This window comes from Podarcis melisellensis, assembly GCF_964234715.1.
Source record: "Podarcis melisellensis genome assembly, chromosome: 16".
Taxonomy (NCBI): Eukaryota; Metazoa; Chordata; class Lepidosauria; order Squamata; family Lacertidae; genus Podarcis; species Podarcis melisellensis.
The window spans coordinates 27,036,322-27,057,353 of NC_138533.1; the positions used below are offsets into that span (position 1 = coordinate 27,036,322).

General features: G+C 47.8%; 1 protein-coding gene across 2 annotated transcripts; it reads left to right on the forward strand.

The window, feature by feature from the left end:
- The first annotated feature begins 257 nt into the window (after positions 1 to 257).
- SMPD4 (sphingomyelin phosphodiesterase 4) lies at positions 258 to 19,467 on the forward strand. Of its 2 annotated transcripts, XM_081893309.1 has the most exons (20): positions 258 to 385; positions 1,515 to 1,598; positions 1,865 to 1,951; positions 2,395 to 2,537; positions 2,644 to 2,719; positions 3,104 to 3,212; positions 3,912 to 3,964; positions 4,633 to 4,787; positions 5,121 to 5,253; positions 5,934 to 6,005; positions 9,449 to 9,538; positions 11,974 to 12,119; positions 12,450 to 12,540; positions 13,229 to 13,332; positions 13,840 to 14,003; positions 14,496 to 14,704; positions 15,414 to 15,647; positions 17,121 to 17,252; positions 17,968 to 18,096; positions 18,898 to 19,467. In XM_081893309.1, the coding sequence occupies exons 2-20, from the start codon at positions 1,524 to 1,526 to the stop codon at positions 19,222 to 19,224; spliced, it is 2,529 nt and encodes an 842-aa protein (XP_081749435.1). In that variant the 5' UTR covers positions 258 to 385; positions 1,515 to 1,523; the 3' UTR covers positions 19,225 to 19,467. The 2 variants fall into 2 exon arrangements, with proteins under 2 accessions (XP_081749435.1, XP_081749436.1); XM_081893310.1 differs by lacking the exon at positions 9,449 to 9,538.
- Positions 19,468 to 21,032: the final 1,565 nt, after the last annotated feature.

The window sequence follows — 21,032 nt, forward strand, 5'->3', positions numbered from 1 at the left end:
TTTTTTTTTTCCCTTTGCAAATTTTGCCACCTATTCAGGCTACGTGCTGATGCTTGGGCACGTTCAACAGATCTAGGCAGTCGCCTCTTGGACTGCCTGTGTGAAACTGATAAGAGGAGCAGAGCGAAGAGAGACTGGGGGCGGGGCGGGGACAGTTCCAACCCGGAAACTAGGCGATGCGCGTGCCACTCTACCCTGTAAGAAGTCTAGGAGCTCGTTCTCGGCGCGCGGGTCTGTCGCGCTGCGTCACTTTAGTGCACCCGCGGCGGTAAGTCCCTAAGGGGAGGGGCGTGCTGGGGCGTTGGTGACGCATTTGACCTGCGCCCTGCCTGGCGGCGGACGGAACGGAGAGGCGGTGGGATTGAAATGCCGGAGGCGGGAGGAGGTGAGCGGCGGCGGTGGCTGGCCTCGCTGGGGAGGCGGAGGAGAGGCCCGGCACGTTGTCACAAAAGCCATGCGAGGCAGGCCCTGAGCTGCCTCTTCTTCTGGTTAGGGTTACTCGGGAGAAAGTCCCGCCGTGGCCCAGAGGAGCTCAAGTCCCCTCGGTCGGCGCAGGCTGAGCAGCCGCACCGCCTCCCTCCTGGCGGGCTTCGCGCTCTGGAGGCCTCTCCGCGCCTAAGGCGGCGGCTAAACGACAGAAAGTCTTTCGAAAGTGTTGTTTGTTTACTTGAGATATTTATATGCTGCTGTTTGCATTTTTTGGCTTAAGGGCTAGGACATGAATGCCATCAGAGCAGCTGAGTAGCTGCTCTTGTGAAGCACCCTGCCTCCAGTGTTAGAAACTGATGACTGATGTATGAAAGCTAGTAGCTAAACAGCACCTTAAACCTAGGTTACGAGTGCAACAACAGAATGTTTAGGTGCTTTTAAAAAAATAGCAATACAAAGCTGCAAATGAATGAACTGCAGCTGAAATCTTATGTCCATTTTTCACATGCTCTAGTCCTCATCTGAAGACTGCAAAAAAACCCAACAACTAAAAACCAAAGCTCCCCCCCCCCCCAGTATTCTTATGAGGGTATTTTCTCTGGACTTCAGAGAGTGGCTGGAAGTGGGGAGGAAGAGAAAGGTCCTCCTTTCCTTCCACTCTGCGGTTTTAATCTGAAATCATAGGTGCAGCACTGTGCCCAGACCTTGGAAGCTGCTCACACTAATGAAATTCCTTGTCACAAAACGCACCTAGAACAATTGGAATCTCAAACACTGCTCACCTTGTCAGATCCAAGTGCAGGTGGCAACATCCAGGGCAGTGCCTGCCACACACTCTTCCTTTCAGACAGCGTAACTTGATGGCAGTCAGAATCCTCACAGGAGGGGCTTTGATAGCATCACTGTTTGAGCCACCCCAGAGCACTCTTCTCTCTCACACACCCAGTTACATCCAGGAGCAGAGCTGGTGATAACATTCAGGTCAGGAGGCTGAGGCATCTCTAGCTGTGCAGCATATAATAAATGGTATCAACCAACAAGGCTGAGGTCCCAGTTTGAGGCCTTTCTTTCTCTCCTCTTGGCAGCTTGCTGAAATGACACCACCATTTGGCCACATCCGAGGCACGGAGATGACTGCTCATCACTTTCCTCAGCACAGTTACCTCTTGGTAAGTAAGGCGGTTTCACAGCAGTTGATCTCTGTGCTGTTTTGCCTGAGTTTCAGAGCTGCTTTTGCATATTGGAAGGTAGAGACCTGGAAAGGGGCTCCTCCTGTTGGTTCTTGGCAAACCCATATCAGTATTGTGGGTAGACCAGGGCCTGGGTTCTTCACATCTCAGTTTGATCAGGTTGGGAATGACCTGTTCACAAGTGACTGATCAAGGGTTCGTTGCTTTGTCTGAGGTAAATTTATTTTCTCTTCTGTTTAAAACAGGATAGCTTAAAGGCTGACTGTCTGAACAAGCCTTTCGCCCAGAGGTGCCATGATCTTGTGACTGTCATTGAAGATTTTCCTGCCAAGGTAGAAGGCTCATTACTTGTTCAGGCCTATAATATTTCCTTGTTGTTCTGCTTTGGAGTGTATTGGCCTTCTCTGATAAAATATATATGCTGTCAGGGTAGGGCAGACTGCCCTGTTCACTCCTGCCTAATGGAGAGAAAACATGAAAGAACCCAGAGCAACCTCACATGTAAATACAGACACAACTACAAGTCAAACTGTCAAACTGAAATAGAGAGAAACTGCCTAGAGGAATTCACCTTCATTTTGCTGATGTCTGCTTGTCAGGTTTTGTCCAATGTTTCCACTACCTGTCCGTCTTGGGTCTCCTGGGAATAGTAAATTTGGCGCAGATTTGTTTCTAGACAGAAAATGCCTTCTGTGGTTTGGAGCCCCTGGGAAGTCTTTGAGTCAAACAATGTGTATCTTTGTTTTGAGCTTTTCTGTTTCTCTTTCCTTGGAAGGAACTTCATGCCATCTTTCCCTGGCTGGTGGAGAGCATCTTTGGCAGCTTAGATGGCATTATATTAGGTTGGAACCTCCGTTGTTTACAAGGAAGGGCAAACCCTACTGAGTACAACATTGCCTTGGACTTTCTTGATGCTGGGTAAACCTCTTTATTCAGGAGGGTGGTGGGAAGAGCTCTGATGTGGTTCCAAAGGTTACCCCCTGTCCTTCTGAATGTTTTCTCTCTTGCTGCTTTTTTTTGGTAGAGGCCCAATGATGAAGTTGGTTTACAAGCTCCAAGCTGAAGAGTACAGATACGATTTCTCTGTCTCCTACCTTCCTGTAAGTATCTGGGAAAGGGGGTGATAAGATCCACACTACCACTTTGAATCCAGGATAAAATAGGCAGTTTAAGTTCCTAATCCTTTATGCGGAAGTCCCACTATTTCATATGAACGTGTTCAGATTAAAATGGTAAGTTTGAGACCTTTTCCACTCTCTGTGGCACACAGATTCTGCCTGTTCCTCAGCTTGCTGAGCAGTGGGAGCTGAAGCCTTAAACTCTTGGGCTACAACAGAGCAGAAGGGGGAGGTTTAGGGCTCCAGAAGTGGCTGTTGGCCTTCCACACCGCAGATCTCAGGAGGGCAAATGTTTGTACACCTTAAGGGCTGTTTCAATCATAAGGCCTGTATTTTGTGTCTTAATTATGCCATTGTTCTTTTCAGGGCCCAGTGAAAGCCTCAATACAAGAGCGGATTTTACCAGAATGTTCTTTGTACCACAACAAAGTCCAGTTTCCTCCATCTGGAGGCCTGAGCTTGAACTTGGCCCTTAGTATCCTTTGGGCAATAAGCCCAGAATCGTTTCTCTTCACGTTGTGTGTGTGTTTGGGGCGGGGCACAAATCATGCAGTAGTTCAATGATGCCAAATAGTCAGTGGTGGGAGGGAGACCATCCTGATTCTTGCAGCTTTCCAGCATGATTTCTTTGTCCTCCGCTTAGCAAGGCCCTGGATGGAAGTTGTGTTCCCTCTCCCAAAACACATGAGAAGGGGCCAGCAGCTGCACATTTCACTCCAACTTTACAAAACTGCTTGCCACACAAGCTGCTCCAAGGCGATTGCATATGAGTGGCTCCTCCAGGTGAAGATAAATTGCATGGAAAGCCCGTGGTCTGCCAGCTCTTAGGAGCCTGGGGAACAAACGGATTGTTACATTCCCACCAGTTTCCCCACCATTGTGGAGGGAAGTCATTTTGGTTCTTTGCATGGCTGCAGCCTGCAAACTCTGATCTTTCTCAGTGTCTATCTTGGATTTCTCCCTTAGATGTTTTTCCTTCTGTCTTAGCTGCATTTTTAAGTGTCTTGCCATCTTGGTAAAGTATTTAACAAGAAGGGCACTCCCACCTTCACACCCAAATCCTGAGAATAGAATAAAACACTGACTATTGACACTTTGTTGGATGGTCTTGAATGGCAAGACGTGATGCTTCTTCATGTTTTCTGTTGGACTTTATCCTTGACTCTGCTGCCAGATCCCTTTGAATATTACATGTTCTACTTTGCATTAAGCCTAATTACACCAAAGGTAAAGAAAAAGGCAGCTGCTTCTTTCACAATGCACTGCCTACTGTTTGCTATGCAAATGAGATGAGAAGTTGCAGCATAGTTTCATGCCTCTTGGGGTTTATCCCTTGTTGACCCACCTCTCCCTCTCCCTCCCCCTCCACACTTGCCATGATGTTTGGTGGTGTAAAGTCAATATTTGTATAAATAGCTTCTTAAAGTGCTTGAAATGCTCCGCCTGTCGGTCTTTCCCTTGGCACTGAAGTGTGCTTAACCGTTTCAGCTTGTCACTTGAATGCTTTGCACTAAGAAGAGAGTAGCAGGGGTGTAGGGTTGCTAAACAAGTGGGGAGAGGGGGACTGAGCCCTGCAGAATTGCCCCTTCCTAGCAGGTCCTCACTGCCTCTGTTGTTGAACTCTCACTGTAGCATGTTGTGTACCAGGCTCGTTTCTCACAAAACAGCAGAGAGAGTGGTAAAATCTGGGCATGGGCCATGCCAGGCTGTTGGTGGGAGCTACCGTCATAGAGGAATGCTCCTCCAGAGGAAAACAGAAGAGGAGCCGGGCATAGTGTAATAGAAAATTATGCTTTTGAGTAGCTTGAATTTTTTAGGCTTACCCATAAAGTTCTCTATTTGAGTTGATACCGTAAGAGGAATGACTTGGGGTTCTCTCTCCTTCTGTGTTTCAGAACATCTCCACGGCCTATCATATCAGCATGTCCAACAGTGCTTACTTTGTCCTAGTGGATCGGTACTTGAAGTGGTTCCTGCCCACAGAAGGGATTGTCCTTCCACCCCCCTCCTCTTCCGATGCAGGAGGGGCCGTCCCATCACCTGCTCCCCGGTGAGTACTTATCCTAGTTTTCCAGATTACAAGTTCACGGTGTACAAAGGTAGTAGCAGGAGTCATCTCTTTATCCCAGCCAATAGTATAGCTCTGCTCTTGCAATGAAGCTTTGAGTAGCTGAATTCTAAATTTCCATCCGAAATGGAGACTAAACCCAATTTTGGGGAGAGTGGAAAAATGCTGTTCTACACTGATGGAGGCCATAGTGCAGATTTTGCCCTGCTCCACTTTGTCCTTAGGCCCAGCCCTGACTACTCCCTCTACTGTCCTCTTTGGGTGACCCTTTCTGGGGTTTTTTAACTTGTGTCTTTTCTTTCTCCTCCCCTCTAGATCTCCTGCAATGTCGTTCAGCTCCTATGGGATGCATCCAACAAGCCTTCTGAAAAGACATGTCGCTCACCAGACTTCGGTGAATGCAGACCCTGCTTCCCAGGAGATCTGGAGATCGGAAACCATGCTTCAGGTGTGCCCAAGAGGGAAGGAGGCTGTGGTGCAGCGGCTGCTCTGCCTGGCTGTTGCTGCAAGCTCTTCGGGGATATTGCGTTAGCTCAGCAGGGTGGGGGACAGACAATTGTGGAATACCAGGCCTACTTCTGGGCAAGGCATGGGCAACTGGGGAAACACACCTTTAAGAAAAAGAAGAGTTTGCTTTGCCTGTAGGAGAGGGGGAATCTGCCTCCCTCCCAAATGTTGTTGGGTTACAACTCTCCATCTCCATCACTTTTGGACATGTGGGCTGCGGGGAGTTAGAATCCAACAATATCTGGAAGGTTACAGAGGTGTGTCTGATTAAATGGTTTTTTCTGAGGGGTTCAAGGAATCAAAAAGGGTTTTAGAGGTAGGCCTTCATTGCAGTTACCTGCCTTTTAGTACCTTTCTGCTGTTTCCCTGCCCCTGCCACAGAATCCCAAGCTCTGGAGATCCCTAATCTGGGGGGGGGGGGGAAACAAGTCAGCTAGCACAAACGTACCTGACCACTTGGTTTCGTGAACTTGCTACGTCCAACACTGATTGAGCTACGTCTTGAAACAGCTTCAGACCAGACCCCAGGAGCAGAAATCACTCCAAAGGCCAGCTCTGGCTACTGCTGTAGTAGGTTCTTTGCTCCTATTCAGGCAGGTGAACAAGTTCTTCTCTTCCTAGGTTTTTGTTGAAATGTGGCTTCATCATTACTCCCTGGACATGTACCAGAAAATGCAATCCCCTCACATCAAGGTAAGGGGCTGAGCTTGGACATCTCTTGCTTGCCGGCCTGCCAGTTTGAGGGGCTGCAGGGAAAAGCAACTGCTGCTGCCTAGCTCTGTTCTCTGCTTAATGGCAAGAGCTGCTGAGTGAGGAAAGGCTGTTGGCACTTAAATAAAAGCAAGTTAGGGTTGAAGTGGGTTTCTTTGATACATCAGCACTCGAGAGAGGAGTTCCAGTCAATGGAGAATGGCTTTGCTTTATGCCAAAGCTGAGGGAAGCTCGATTCCCGCAGATGCCGATTGCATGTCTTGGAATGTCTGTGTTGTTTGAGTTAGAAATAGTGAAAACTGCCTGAGAGGAAAGACATGAATTTGGTAGGCAGTTTTTGGCAGGCCCTAATTATGATGCTAGGGAAAGTTCTCAGCAAACACTGCTCTCTAGTGCAGCTTTTTATTGAATTTTTGTCGTTTACAAAAACATGTAGACACTGAAAAAACAGATAAGCAACAAAGAAAAAAAAGCGGGGGAAGCAATACAGAGTTGCAGAACGAAATAACAACAGCAAGCCAGTATACCAAATGACAATCATACTTCACTGAATATCAGATGGTATTTAAACTTTGGTGGACCTCTGTGAGTGAAGGTTCTCTGCCTGCAGGCTGGGAGCTGTAAAGGGTCATCCCTAAACCTTAGCTATTTTTGCTTGAGGGATTTATGTGGAACTTGATAATGTTTACTGTGATTGTTGCAAGAACTCGCAGGGGTCAGCAAACTTTTTCAGCAGGGGGCTGGTCCACTGTCCCTCAGACCTTGTGGGGGGGCGGACTATATTTCCCCCCCCCCCAAATGAACAAATTCCTATGCCCCACAAATAGCCCAGAGATGCATTTTAAATAAAAGGGCACATTCTACTCCTGTAAAAACACGCTGATTCCCGGACCATCCACAGACCGGATTTAAAAGGCAATTGGGCCGGATCTGGCCCCTGGCCTTAGTTTGCCTGCCCATGGTTTAGTATTACTCTAATGCTAACCTGGAGTCTCTTGCATAGAGAACCTGGGGCAGATTGGGGATTCTGTTGGTACACCACCCACCCACCCACCTCCCTGCCTGAGTTGATAGAGACCATCTCTGATTTCATGTTGGGATTGTTTCAACTTCCATGGTAGTTCAGGACTTCGTGGCAGCCATGGGGGCTGCCCCAGCATATCTTCGCCCCAACATGGGTATCAGCAGGACACACCCTTGATCAGGCAGAAGGGTGGTAGCCTTGAGTGTAAGAGAATCAAGATATTTCCTCTTGTTGTGGTTGGATCATTTCCCATTGAGGTGTGGACTTTCTGCTCTGCAAGTGTGGGGAGACCTGGAGGTGAATGGATTCATATTCCAGAGGCCTTAGGTGGATATTTCTGCTGGTGTGCCTGGATCTCAGGAGAGCCTGGCTGTGGGATGCTGAGCTCTTCTTCTCCCAGGTGGCCAAAATGGGGATGCAAGAAAGGGCCTCTGTGATGGTGGCTCTCCAGTTATGGAATGCTCTCCTGGGAAAGAGATGCTCACATGTCCCCTGAAATGCAGTCTTGTCAGAACTAGGTGAAGAACTTTCTGTTTTCCCAGGATTTCCAGTTTCCTTTTTAAACCCAAGTTTTAGTGCTTTGTAGATACTTGGTTTCTTTATCGCAGGTTTTATTCTGGTGGTGTTTTAAAATTTGTTTCTGATTTTATGTGCTATGCTTTGCATTTTCCTTTCTGTATTCCACCCAGAGAACTTTTTCTTCCATTGGTGGTGTAAAAATGTTGCAAGTAAATAAAAACCCTTGTATTGCCAGTGGTGGTGGGGTGGGGTTTGAGGGCTTGCTTTAGTTAGGATTTGAACTGAAAACGTCACACTTTCCTTTCTGACTGCGGTGGCATCAGCTCTTACTTAATTTTACTGGATTTCTAGACGCACACATATGCACATCCTTCACCCTAAAGTCTTGGGAATATATGTGAGTAAAATCACTTAAAAAGTCAAGCCACCAGCCCCAAACAGTCATATGTTAATCAACTGCACCTGTCATCTACTGAAGCCCGTATGCTTGGCAGTTCTCAGCAAAGTATTTCTGAGTGTGCATGACATTGTATACAGTTAACTCCACTTCTCCTTTCCTCGAAAATACCCGTCTTTTCTCTCCTCCCCCAGTCTCATGCTCACTTGCCATTCTGTTTGTGTTTTCTCCACATGCTGTTGCAGGGAGGGAGGTGTGTGGCATCATTGTTGGTTGTGTGTATTCTGTTTGCATCCCATATTTTAATATCTGTGACACTTTCTAGCGCCAGCTGCTACTGCGCTGCATTTCTAAATTTGAGAGTCCAGGGCCAGAGATCCAGGAAAAGCGGGGCCTGGGGATCAGCCTGCTTAGATCCAGATTTGCCATGTATACATACACTTTGTTTTGGCTTTCACTCTCTTGTGGCAAAAACGGCCTTCCCTCTCTCCACCCTCCCCTAACCGATCAGCTTTGGAGGCTGACTTGAATATTTTCTCTTCATGTTTTCATAGGGAATCATGAGTTCCAGGCCCACAGTTGCATATTCTGCAGTGCAGGGAGGGGGGATGTTTGCATTGGAGCCTTTGCTCCCAGCGGCTTGAAATCCTTGGTGTTTGTTTACCAGGCTACGTGCCCTTGATTCGTTGCATCCTCACCTGCAGCTGCTTTGCCTCTTCTTTTACCTGATTTTGGCTTGGCCTGGCCTGGTGTACCCTTGATCAGATTAGTGCACACCCAGCAGGTGCAGGTGCAGGACTCCTTGTGTGGCTGCTTTGCCAGGGCCCAGTGGCGTTTGTTTGTGGACACACACACAGAAGGCCACAAACACTATGCAAAAGCTGATTGGAAAAGTCCTGGCAAATCTTGATACTCATAACTGTGACTTGGGTTTCCCAGAATCCATTTCTTGACGTTAAATTTTAACTGTTGCTGAAAAGTCTCGATACACCTCCACAGTTCCAGGAGCCAAAATGCGTGTAAGAACTGCCTTGCTGGGTAGAGAGAAGTCCCAGATTCTCTCCAGTTTTGCCATTTTGAGCCAAACACTTCTGATAAGCCCACGATCCAGGCGCCCCCAGCCCTGCCTGCCTAATACCTCTCTGCTCTCCCTTGCTGCCAAAACACCTTGGCGTTTGGGTTCCAGAGAAGAGCTTGCAGCCTGAAAATGTTTGCGCAACGTGAGAAAAGGGGGGGGGGGTCAGACTTTGCTTGAGGCTATTTTGCGCCAAAGATGCGTTGCTGCTGTTGTGTGTCCCTCTTCACATTGCCTGCATTTGTCATTCATTTGTGACTCATTCTTGGGTTTTGCTTTTTGTTTTTTTCCTTGTCCCCCCTTCTTCCTGGGCTCATTCTCACTGGTTGTTTTTTCCTGTTTCTTTCCATTTTTGTGTTTGCCTCTTCTACCCCTCCTGCCCCCCCCTTCCTTTGTGTTGTGTCTCTCAGCTGGAGGTTCTCCAATACCGGCTCAGTATCTCCAGTGCCCACCGCAGTAATCCTGCCCAATCCAGCTTCCAGGCCCTCCACACATACCAAGTATTTTCAGTTTTCTTTTCTTTCTTTCTCCCTCCCTCCCCACCCCCCATTTCATTTTATTTGTCTAGAAATTAAAAAGAAAAGATCCTTCCTACAGTTTGCAGTGTGGTGTGGGCAGACATTGGAGGTGTGGAAAAGTACATTCTGTGGGGCTGCTGTTGTAAAGAGGATTTTGAGAGTGACGTGGGCCTACTCCTGTGGGCCTATTATTTCCCAGGGAGCTCAGAAAACAATGCCAATTCCAGGTGATGGATTTTCCCAAAGCTCGCTCATACTCCCACTTCCTTGCCCTAGGAAGCAACAACCTCCTGCGATGCTCCACCCACAAAAGGAGGAGGAAATGTATCAGGCTTCTCCTTTCTATGGAGTTGCCAGAGTCTGGTGACTTTGGGTGTGTCAGAAGCTGCCACAGCATTGCTAGGAAAGGAGCATGTCCAGTTAGATCAGCTGGTCACGAGCTTGAGCGCAAAAGCCATTTATCTAGCAGCTTCTCCTCTCTTAACTCCTGAAATGTGCCAGTGGGTGATAACTGGAGAGAAAAGATGAAGCCTTTTAAGGCTCAGCCTAGCTTAGAACCGGTGGGGAACCTATGGAGAACCTCCAGACTACCTACCAGGTCCATCCTCACTGACCATTGGCCACATGGACTGCTGGGAATCTCGGCATTATCTGGAGGGTTATAGATGCTGCCCATCCCTGGATTAGGAAGAGCACCGGGGTCTGCTTGCAAGTCTTGATGAAAGGAGAGATTTGGAGCACCCCTTTGCCACAGACGTTTGCTTTGCTAACTGGGCTGTGTGCTGCTTTCTCACCTTGCTCCTGTCGATGAAAGAGGAGCTTGGGAACAGCATTAGTCCTGCCTTGATTAAGTGTGTATGTGGGTGTCTTTTTAATAAAAACACATACATACATCATCATCATAATCCGCTTCCAGTTAAGAGCAGCTGCACAGGGCTAAAAACCCCATAGACAGCTTGAAAGGACTCATTTGGGGGACTGCATGTTTGCAGATCGTAACGAAAATGTGCATGCACAGATCATGGCTGCTGGGATTGGTTCTTTGTTTTCCTTCATCCCTTCAATTCCTTGGTGGTGACGGGGGCCAGTCAAAAAGGCATTGTGTGTGGTGTTCAGCCGTGAAGATCCTGCCTTTATATTATTTTCAAGAGCAGCTTTCTAGTCTTCATGATTTAAAAAGTGGTTACAGCATCATCTTAGATGCTGGGAATTATTAGGAGTTTGCGGTGTTGGGATCACCTCATGAATCTCCCGAAAAGTGAGATTTTTGGTGCATTAACTCCCATCCCACTGCCTCCTGTAAAATGGGCCTCTTCACCGGAATTGTGGAGCAACCAGAAAAAGTGTTCAACACCTCAGGGTTTAAGGTAATAATAATAAGGTAATACAGACTGGGACCTAGGTGCATGGCTACACCTTGTCCACAGTCATACCAAATACTTTTAGGAGGGGAGAAAAATCTTGATCAGCTGGGATTCTCAGTTTAAGCATAGCAAAGCGTTTTTTCCCTCACTGGAGGGGGAAACATTTAGCTTTTGCAATATTGCTGCCCTGCAATACTGTTGTTTGCCATTGTGACTGGGGCTGATGGAAGTCGGAAGTCCAGCCACATTTGGCAGGGCTGTTCCGAGGCATTTTGTTGCCTAAGGTGGAGCAGCAAAGGGGAAGTGCATAGTATGTCACTGCCAGTTCAGACTTCATGAGCTTATTGGTGGAATTGGGGTGTGTGGGGTATTTTTTTAAAAACCCCGATATGTGCATCACTTAATGCTGCTTACATTGAAATGCACTTGTCATCCAACTGCCCATTCACCTATTTTGGAGATACCATTTTGGAGCTCCTAATGATTCCTTTTTGTTTTAGCCACCCTGAACAATTCAGTATCATGAACAAACCTTCCTTCCTCACTACTTACCCCTAAACTCCATAGGTGTTTTATGAACAAGTTAAAAAGTACCTGTCCTCCTTCGGGGACCCTGTTTCTTTCATTCCGCCATTGGGAGAACTGTCTTAATTCGTTCCCAGTCTCTGCTTCCTGTTCCTTAACCTTTCCTCAGTCCACAAGGGGGTCCTTTCACTTATCCCGTGATTGCAAAGCTTCACTGGCAACATTTGGCTGGTGGGTGGATGCTGTGCTTGTGCTTTCTGCGGGGTGAGCGGTGGCGGCGGATGGAAGTGTGGGACTATACTCAGGATGGAAGTGTGGGACACACTTCACTTCTGCAATTTGGTTGGCCAAGAACTAAACTAAAGGGTCTGCAGACACCTCTTTGCTCTGCTCTGTAGCGCTTCAGCTCTCTTCGCCTTTTCTCTCCACACCCTCCTCCCTCCTGGCCTTCCTTTCTGGCAGGGAGAGGATTTACTCCTTTTTCCTCTTCTCCTACTCCTCTTCCTCTCGCTTCTGCCTCTGATCCAGGAGTCATTTAAGCCGACGGAGGAGCACGTCTTGGTCATCCGGCTACTCGTGAAGCACCTCCATGCTTTCAGCAACAGCCTGAAGCCGGATCCTGTTTCTCCTTCTGGGCATTCCCACACTGCCAGCCCCCTGGAGGAATTCAAGAGGTAGGTTTGTTCTAGGCTTGTTCAGGTCAGCACCCTGTGCATCAGGGAGTAAGCATGCAGGAGAGGCCCAGCTCTCATGATTTTTCTGTTCCATGAATCCTATCTCTGTTCCCTGAAGAAGAGAATGGAATAAAAACCACAGATTCCCTCTCTGGCATAAACCAAGAAACTAAGGACATTTCACAGCCTCCTTTTACAAACACACACGCATGCATAGAGTGGACACCTCCTGTATGGTACATTGAGCTGCAGAAGCCTCTGTTTCCATACCCAAATGTTATTCTTGCCTCCTGCTTTGCTTACGTGGGGGGACCTCTCATGTGTTTGCAGGATTGTGATTCCCCGGTTTGTTCAGCAAAAACTCTACATATTTCTGCAGCACTGCTTTGGTCACTGGCCCTTGGATGCTTCATTCAGAGCTGTAAGTACCTCCGTTCAACATTCTGTTTTGTGTGGACTGTGCTGAACAGAGGAGAGTGTTAGGGCCAATTTTTTCCAACATGCAGATTTATATATTTTTTTCCATTCAATGTGATCATCAAACATGTGAGCGCAGCATGATTTGCAGATTGTGACCTCTGATGCAGAGTGGCTTGTTCTTGTAAATTTTGGGAATGTGGCCTTTTTTTAAAAAAGCGGGATCAGGTTTCTAGTCCTCATAAAGCAAAGGAAAAAGCATGAAAATGTCATGATCTTTTTGCCAAAGGCTTAGAAATCCAATAGGTGTCTGGGCTGGCACCCCAGTGGATAAGCATCACCTGGGATTTGTCTGTTGTTGCTTTTATAAAAAAGGCCAACCCTGGTTTTCAAAACTGTTTTGCACCTACACCTCATCACAAGTGCTAAGGGCTGCATGGATAGCATAGGTAAGTCAGCACAGATTGACAAGGAAGCCTTTTTGTGCTAGCCGAAAGACCTGCTCTTCATCACCACCACTGTTTCCACTTCTGACTCTGTCATCTCTGTATGTGTTGAGTGGTTGGGAAAGCCAGTAGGACAAGGCTGCTGATCCAAATCTTCACAAAGTCCACAAGTTCAGGGGAACTAGTTGCTGAACACAACTGTTCAGTGAAACCAACTGTAATGAAAAACTAAACTTCTTGTCCCAGGTACTGGAGATGTGGCTGAGCTACTTGCAGCCTTGGAGATATGCCCCTGAGAAGCCCCTTCCGAGTGCCGAGTCGTCCCTGCCTCGCAGCGTGCCAGAGAAATGGTGAGTGTTAGGATGGTCTGAGTCAATGCAGGTGGAGGGGAAACTCACCAGTTCCTGCAGTAAGCAGGTTGAGAGCCGTGTATGATGGTTCCAGGCCAGCCTTCCCCAACCTGGTGCCCCTCCAAATGCTTTGGAATACAAAAGGTCTGGTCTGGGCAGTGACCCTTTGCCACTGGTGGCCACTTGTGTCCCTGTTTTGACTTGCGGGTGACTGCAGTGGTTGTGGGTGCCCACGTGGAGAAGCTTTGCTGTATCAGACTTGTCCTTGATTCCTGCTCTGCCCTTGTTAGTGAAGGTCATCGTCATGGAAGTAAGAAGAGAACCTGTCACCAAAATGAGGAGGCTTCCTAAGCCTCGTCTCCTTAAATTCTTGCCTGCTTGGAATGCACATTCTCCCAATTTGGAGGTGCTTGCAGCATAATCTTGCAGGCCCACCTCACTCAGTGGCAGGGAAAGGGCAGTCCTCTTGCTGGCTATGCAATATGTCTCTTTGTCTTCTTTTAAAAGGGCCTCTTTTGTTCAGGAGAACTTGTTGGTGTACACCAAGCTCTTTGTCAGCTTCCTGAACCGAGCTCTCCGCACCGACTTGGTCAGCCCCAAGAATGCCCTGATGGTCTTCAGGGTGGCCAAAGTTTTCGCTCAGCCCAACCTTGCAGAAATGATCCAGAAAGGTAAAACAGAGCACACGAGAAACCTGCCCCCTTTCTGTCTGCCTCAGCAGCCTGCCTGTTGCTTTTCCCTTTGCCAAATAGGAAAAGCCACCAGGGTGGACGAGGTGAGAAATCTGGCTGGCTTGGTTGCTTGTCTAAATCCCTTCCGACAAGCTCCTGGTGTGAGAGCCACTGCCACTGACCCAGTGAGAATAGAGGCTTAGAGTCTCCCAAGCCCATATCCTGCATGGCAACCTTTCTCAGCCTGGAGTCCTCTGCATAGTTTAGACTCCAGCCCCAGCATTATACAACCACAGTGTACAATGGGGCTGCGGAAGGCTGCTATATTGCATCATGGTGGCTGACACCTTTGTCTCCTGAGGGCAGCTGATCAGTGGTCATAAGATCAGTGCTCCTTTGGGGCTGCCAGTTCAAGGTGCTAGTAGTAACCTTGCAGCAGATTACATAGGGGCAATCATGTAAAAGCTGTCGCTTCCCACCCTCCCTTTACAGGAGAGCAGCTCTTTCTGGAAACAGACCTTGCCCTTCCTCACCGCCAGCACCGCCTCTTCATTAGCCCTTCATCTCTCGGAGGGAGCTTCCTGTCCTCCCGAGCTCCGACCATCACAGATGCTTCGTTTAAGGTGAAGAGCCATGTCTACGGTCTTGAAGGACAGGACTTCCAATACAAGCAGATGTTTGGGCCGGAAGTCAGGAGCCTGGTAAGCTGCCACTTGTGGTTCTTGTGACATTTTGGGAGGTGTGCCATGGTAGCCTTGCAGGTGCCAAGTTTAACATGTTGCTTAACTGGGAGGTTTGAAAGAGCGGAGATTCTTCCTGACAGGACCTCTGCAAATTGAGCCTTCTCTTACTGGACCGTATGGGACGCGGGTGGCGCTGTGGGTTAAACCACAGAGCCTAGGACTTGCCAATCAGAAGGTCGGCGGTTTGAATCCCCGCGACGGGGTGAGCTCCCATTGCTCGGTCCCTGCTCCTGCCAACCTAGCAGTTCGAAAGTACGTCAAAGTGCAAGTAGATAAATAGGTACCACTCCAGCGGGAAGGTAAACGGCGTTTCCGTGCGCTGCTCTGGTACGCCAGAAGCAGTTTAGTCATGCTGGCCACATGACCCGGAAGCTGTACGCCGGCTCCCTCAGCCAATAAAGCGAGATGAGCGCCGCAACCTCAGAGTCGGCCACGACCGGACCTAATGGTCAGGGGTCCCTTTACCTTTACGGCACCATAGCGACTTCCAGTGATTTGCAAACCAGTCTAGAACCACAAGCATTTATTCTGACGTGTGGTTTGTCTCAGATCTCTTAAGACTCTTGTTTCCCACAATGCTTTCTCTGCCACTTGCTTGCTTGGTCGGGGCAAGCTTTATATTCCTGGGACCTCTGCCTTAGTTGCTTGCCTTGCTGTCTTCCACCAGGTGCTACGGTTGTCCCAGCTCATCGGCCAGGCCCAGCAGACAGCCAAATCCATATCAGACCACTCTGTGGAGGCCACAACTAGCCATTCCTTTCTTTCCTGGTTCCGCTTTGGTTCCACTGACTTGAACGGCTCCTACACAGGCAATGACTTGGACGAAATGGGGCAAGACAGTATTAAAAAGACAGACGAATACTTGGAGAAGGCCCTGGAATACTTTTGTCAGATATTTCGGGTATGGCAACAAAATATATCCCAAATATGTTTATTTGCAATGCAGGGTGGTCTGATTAATTTGTGGATGGGTGACCTTTGCAGGGTCAAGGGCTGTATTCCCTCATGAGATTCTCCTGGTATGCCCCACAGAGAAACTTACGGTCTTCAAATAAAAACATCTTGAAGGTCCCAGGCCACAGAGAAGTTAGGCTGGCCTCAACTAGAGCCAGGGCTTTTTCGGCTGTGGCTCCGATCTGGTGGAACGCTCTGTCACTAGAGACTAGGGCCCTGCGGGACTTGACATCTTTCCGCAGGGCCTGCAAGACAGAGCTGTTCCACCAGGCCTTTGGCCAGGGCACAGCCTGACTCCCTCCCTCGGCAATCTTCGTGGAGCTCTGGCACAATGGTTGCCAGTGGCTTGATTTGAATCAATTTTATAATGAATGATTTTAGAGTGTTGTTTGTGCTGTACTTTTGTACTGTTTTATTGTTGTTAGCCGCCCTGAGCCCGGCTTCGGCTGGGGAGGGCGGGATATAAATAAAATTTATTATTATTATTATTATTATTATTATTATTATTATTATTAGGGGAGGGGGAAGGGGAACCAAAGTCAAGTCTTTTCATTCTCCCTCCATTTATATTGGTATACACACACAGTGCACCCTGAACCTTCAGGCTGCTATGCTGAGGAGCAACAGGAAGTAAGTCATCCTGGCACAATGCATACATGACACAATCTTTACCATTCTGGGCATCATGCCATGGTGGCTGGGTCACACATGTGTCTGGCTGCCTAAGACCCAGTCATAGAGGGATATTGGAAGTAAGATTTCAGCACTGAACTCCTGTGTTTTTGGGTAGCTCCCTCCTGCTGGCTCTCCCGTTTCTTGGTGCAGTAGGGTTGCCCAGGAGAAAGCAGATGACCTAAGGATTTTCCTTTTGTACATTTAGCTTTTTTTTCTGTGTAGCAACTGCAAATTACTTGAGAGGCAAGCTTTTGGGAAAGTGAGTGTTCATAGAGCAGCCCTTCTTTGAAAATGATGAAAGTATTTTTGTGTGTGATGATCTTCATTTCGAGGCATCTTGTCTCCACGCCTGGAGGGCTCACAGCTCTCTTTACTTCTGAGAGTTGGCTGCTTTGCTGTCCTAAGAAGTGGTCGGGGCAACCCAGTCAGATGGGCCGGGCGCAGATAATAAAATTATTATTAACCTTCAAACTGATCAGAGAAAGTGAGGGGCAGAATTTGATCCCTCCCTGTGGTGCAAGCCCATCTCTGCACAGTCTTATCTCTGATATGCCACTTTCTGGCCTCAAGTGTTTGAAGTGGCTTAGATGGAATAAGAGAGAAAATGGAAACAGGCTAACACTGTATGGAGAGATTTCAGCACTTGCTGCTATGTGTTTAGGCTACTTAGCTGCCAAGATGTGTCAGCTTGCCTTTTTGGTGTGTAGTAATTATATAAACTGATTTTCAAATTGATGTTTGCCAGTTGAACGAAGCCCAGCTGAGCCAGCTGATGTTGAACTGGGGGGCAGCTCAGGATAAGAATGGGAAGAAGCAGCTTCCAGACTGCATTGAGAGTGAAGACGGGCTGATTCTCACACCTCTTGGCAGGTACCAGGTAAGAGTGTGGCTGGCCTGGCTAGTTTTGCTAGGTTGCAGTCAACATTAAATTTTCAATAATCTTGTGAGTAGCTGAAGATTTGAGTCCAGATTAAGAGCCCAAACAACCCTTGTTCAACACTCCTTGGAAGGGTTTTAGAGGCTTAGGCCAACCCCCGGACCCCACCCCAGTAGTGTTAGAGAGCTTTTGTGTTCTTTAATAGAATTCCTCTAAGAGGTACAGTGGTACCTCGAGTTACAAATGCATCAGGTTACAAATGCTTCAGGTTATAAACTCAGCTAACCTGGAAGAGTTACCTCGAGTTGAGAACTTTGCCCCAGGATGAGAACGGAAATCGTGTGCCGGTAGCACAGCAGCAGCAAGAGGCCCCATTAGCGAAAGCATGACTCTAGTTAAGAACAGTTTCAGGTTAAGAACGGACCTCTGGAACGAATTAAATTCGTAACTAGAGATACCACTGTGTAATACATCTTTGATTATTAACTTCAAAAAGAAAAACTGATAAAGAGTCGGATCTAATGGGGTTGAAAAGCAGGCCTGCTGCTGTAGCCTTGCCTGAATTCTGACTGTAGCACCTTTATGACTTAAATGAGTCTGCAGTGGCCCAGCCTGTATAGCTCTTAAAATTTTGAAGAGCTGCCGCCTTGTAAAAAAAGTCTTGAAGCTCAAAGCCTTTTAAGGGTACAACTTAAAAGTGCAACTGTTCTCCTAGATCATCAATGGCCTACGCAGGTTTGAGGTGGAGTACCAGGGAGATCCTGAGCTTCAGCCCATCCGAAGTTACGAAAGCACCACTCTTGTGAGGCTGCTGTTTCGGCTGTCCTCAGCCATTAATGAACGAGTAAGTGCTGTGCAAAATCTCCTTGCTGCTCTTCTGCGCCCATATGTCCGAAACTCTACACTCTGGGTGTTCTTTCCACAATGCTTGCCTTCTCCTTTCAGAAGATTGACACCTTTCATTTCAATCTGTTGCTTTTCAAGACAGTTTGCAAGGAACACACTGTAATCATATACCACCATAAACCTTGACACACACACCCAGCAACAGCCCCTCATCTTCTGGATGCCTCCAGATTCTCCCTCCCTTCAGTCTCAGACCTAACAGTAATTGGAGCTGAGGCTTTTTCCTGGTAGTAAAGGAGGAAGCAAGCTGCTTTGGCCCATGAATGGGGCCAGGCTGCTCCTCTCCTTTGTGTGATCATCTTCCTGGAAGATGTAGGATGAAGCCTTCCAGTGGATCTCCCGGTCCAGTGTCAAAGGCTGGAGAATGAATTTCACCCCTTAATGGTATCGGACCCTAGATGTGCTCTGTCCCCAAAGGTATCAGTCCCACTGCAAGAAAGCCAACATTCTCTGCTTGGGGAACTGCTGGTGCTCTTGGCAGCTTTAAACATATATGACAGATGTTATTCTCTACCTTTGGCTTTCCTGAACAGCTGCATTAAAGGGAGCTTCTTTTGACTGCATTCCTAAAGCTGAAAGTGGGCTTGTGTGTTGGGCAGAATAGACTGATTCAGGGCCTTACGAAGAAGACCTCTTAACAAAACCTATCAAGAAGTCGGTCCTTAATTTCTCATCATTCAGACGTAAGTGTTTACCAAACATTCCTTATTTGCATTGACATTTTTTCCTCCATGCTTAGTTTGCAGACCAGATGGAGAGACTCTGTGCCAAAGAGAACTTCCTTGGCAGCTTCTGCCGCTACCATCTCACCAACCCCTCCCTCGTGGAAAAGGCCAGGCACAGCCCACTGAGCCAGCAGAGGCTGGGGCAGATTCAACAGCCAAGAGTCAGCCTTCGGTTTCTGGCAAGCTACAGGACTCTCCTCTCTTTACTCATGGTATACTTCATTGCCTCGTGGTTCTGCATCAGTCCAGTGACCTGTACCTTCCTCCTCCTCCTGGGATACCTTTTCTATGCCACAGTTATGACTCTCCTGACTGAAAAGAGAAAGCCTCATCAACACTAACATTTTACTTTCATTCATTTATTCATATTGCTATAGGAATCCCCTCCCCTATGGTCAGGGGCTCAGAAAGTAGGTTTTGGCTAATTAAGCCACAGGACTTTGATTTGAGCATCTTTTCTTGGGTTCGAAAACTTTAAATATTTTTAATGAAGCGGAACAGATTTGTGAACAGAAGGCTCTACTTTTCTAAAAGCTCTGTCAATCTGTAAATTTTGTTTTGATAAACTTTTTAAAAAACAAACAGACCACAGGCTCTATAGTGAAGATTTGGGTGGTGGTGGTGGTACAGCAGTGGGATTTGTGAGAATGAATCTGAAACAAGCAGCTTGGCTTAGCAGAAAAAAGTCAAGTGAATGGCAGCTTTTGAGCATCTCACACAAACATGCTGGCACACTTGTTTTACTCCCCATCATTGTAATGGGGCTTAGGCAGAGCATGTACACAATGGGGCATGTGCTCAGTGAGGTAGATAACCCTGTGTCTACCCATTGCTTGTATTTTCATAAGTTACTTAAGAACAATCTGGTCAACAATCTCCCTTCCTGCTGTTTTGGGGCCTATTCACAAGTCCAAATAATATTACGGAGATCTTTTGCCTTGAAAGTAGATCTCTGTAGTGATGCAAATGCTTTGTCAAACATCTGGTTCCAGTTCAACCCAAACTTTACCAGCAACAGTTCTGCAAGCTGGTGAAGCAGCAACAAGTCATGGAAAGCACTCACGCCATGTAAAATTTAAGGTGCTGGTATTTAGATTTCCTAGGGACACAGGTGGCGCTGTGGGTTAAAGCCTCAGCGCCTAGGACTTGCTGATCGAAAGGTCGGCGGTTCGAATCCCTGCTGCGGGGTGCGCTCCCGCTGCTCGGTCCCAGCGCCTGCCAACCTAGCAGTTCGAAAGCACCTCCGGGTGCAAGTAGATAAATAGGGACCGCTTACCAGCGGGAAGGTAAACGGCGTTTCCGTGTGCGGCTCTGGCTCACCAGAGCAGCGATGTCACACTGGCCATGTGACCCGGAAGTGTCTCCGGACAGCGCTGGCCCCTGGCCTCTTAAGTGAGATGGGCGCACAACCCCAGAGTCTGTCAAGGCTGGCCCGTACGGGCAGGGGTACCTTTACCTTTACCTTTATTTAGATTTCCTAGGAAGCTGAGAGCTTTGAGAGAATCTATGCAAGTGGAGGAACTGGTGAGTGATCCGAATGTAAGAAGAGCCTGTCAACTAAATCCAACCAAGGCATTTAGTCCAGCATTGTGTTCCCACGGTGACCAACCAGAAGCCTCTGAACATAACAGCCTTGTAATCCCCACCAGCTGGTCTGCAGAGCGGTAGCCTACCTGAGACCAAATGGAGAGACTCTGTGCCAAACTGGAAGCAGTACATAGCCACCATCCCTAGGAGCTGTTATCCTTCCTGAATTTGTGTAATCTCTTTTTAAAGTTGTTGCAATGTGCTGCCAGTGCTACATCTTGTGAGAGTCCCATCGTTTCTGTGCACTGTTTTGAATGTATTGGTGCCATTCAGTATCATTAGATGACCCTGTTGGGTTTCAATATTAAGGGGGGGGGGCGGAATAACTACTCTCATCTAGGAGCTATTGCCAGCCTTAGCCACCATGAATTTGTGGTAAAGCTGTCCCTGCTTCCAGAGCCAAGTCCAAAAACTCTGTCCCTCCCCCAGCCTATGGAGTGTCAATGGGTTGAAAGGTAAAAAGTTTATTCTAAGCCGCAGCATTAGAGGCGTCGGCAGGATAATTCCAGAAAGGAGCAAGTGTGGAACAAAGGATGCACATAGCATTTATACAACTGTTGCA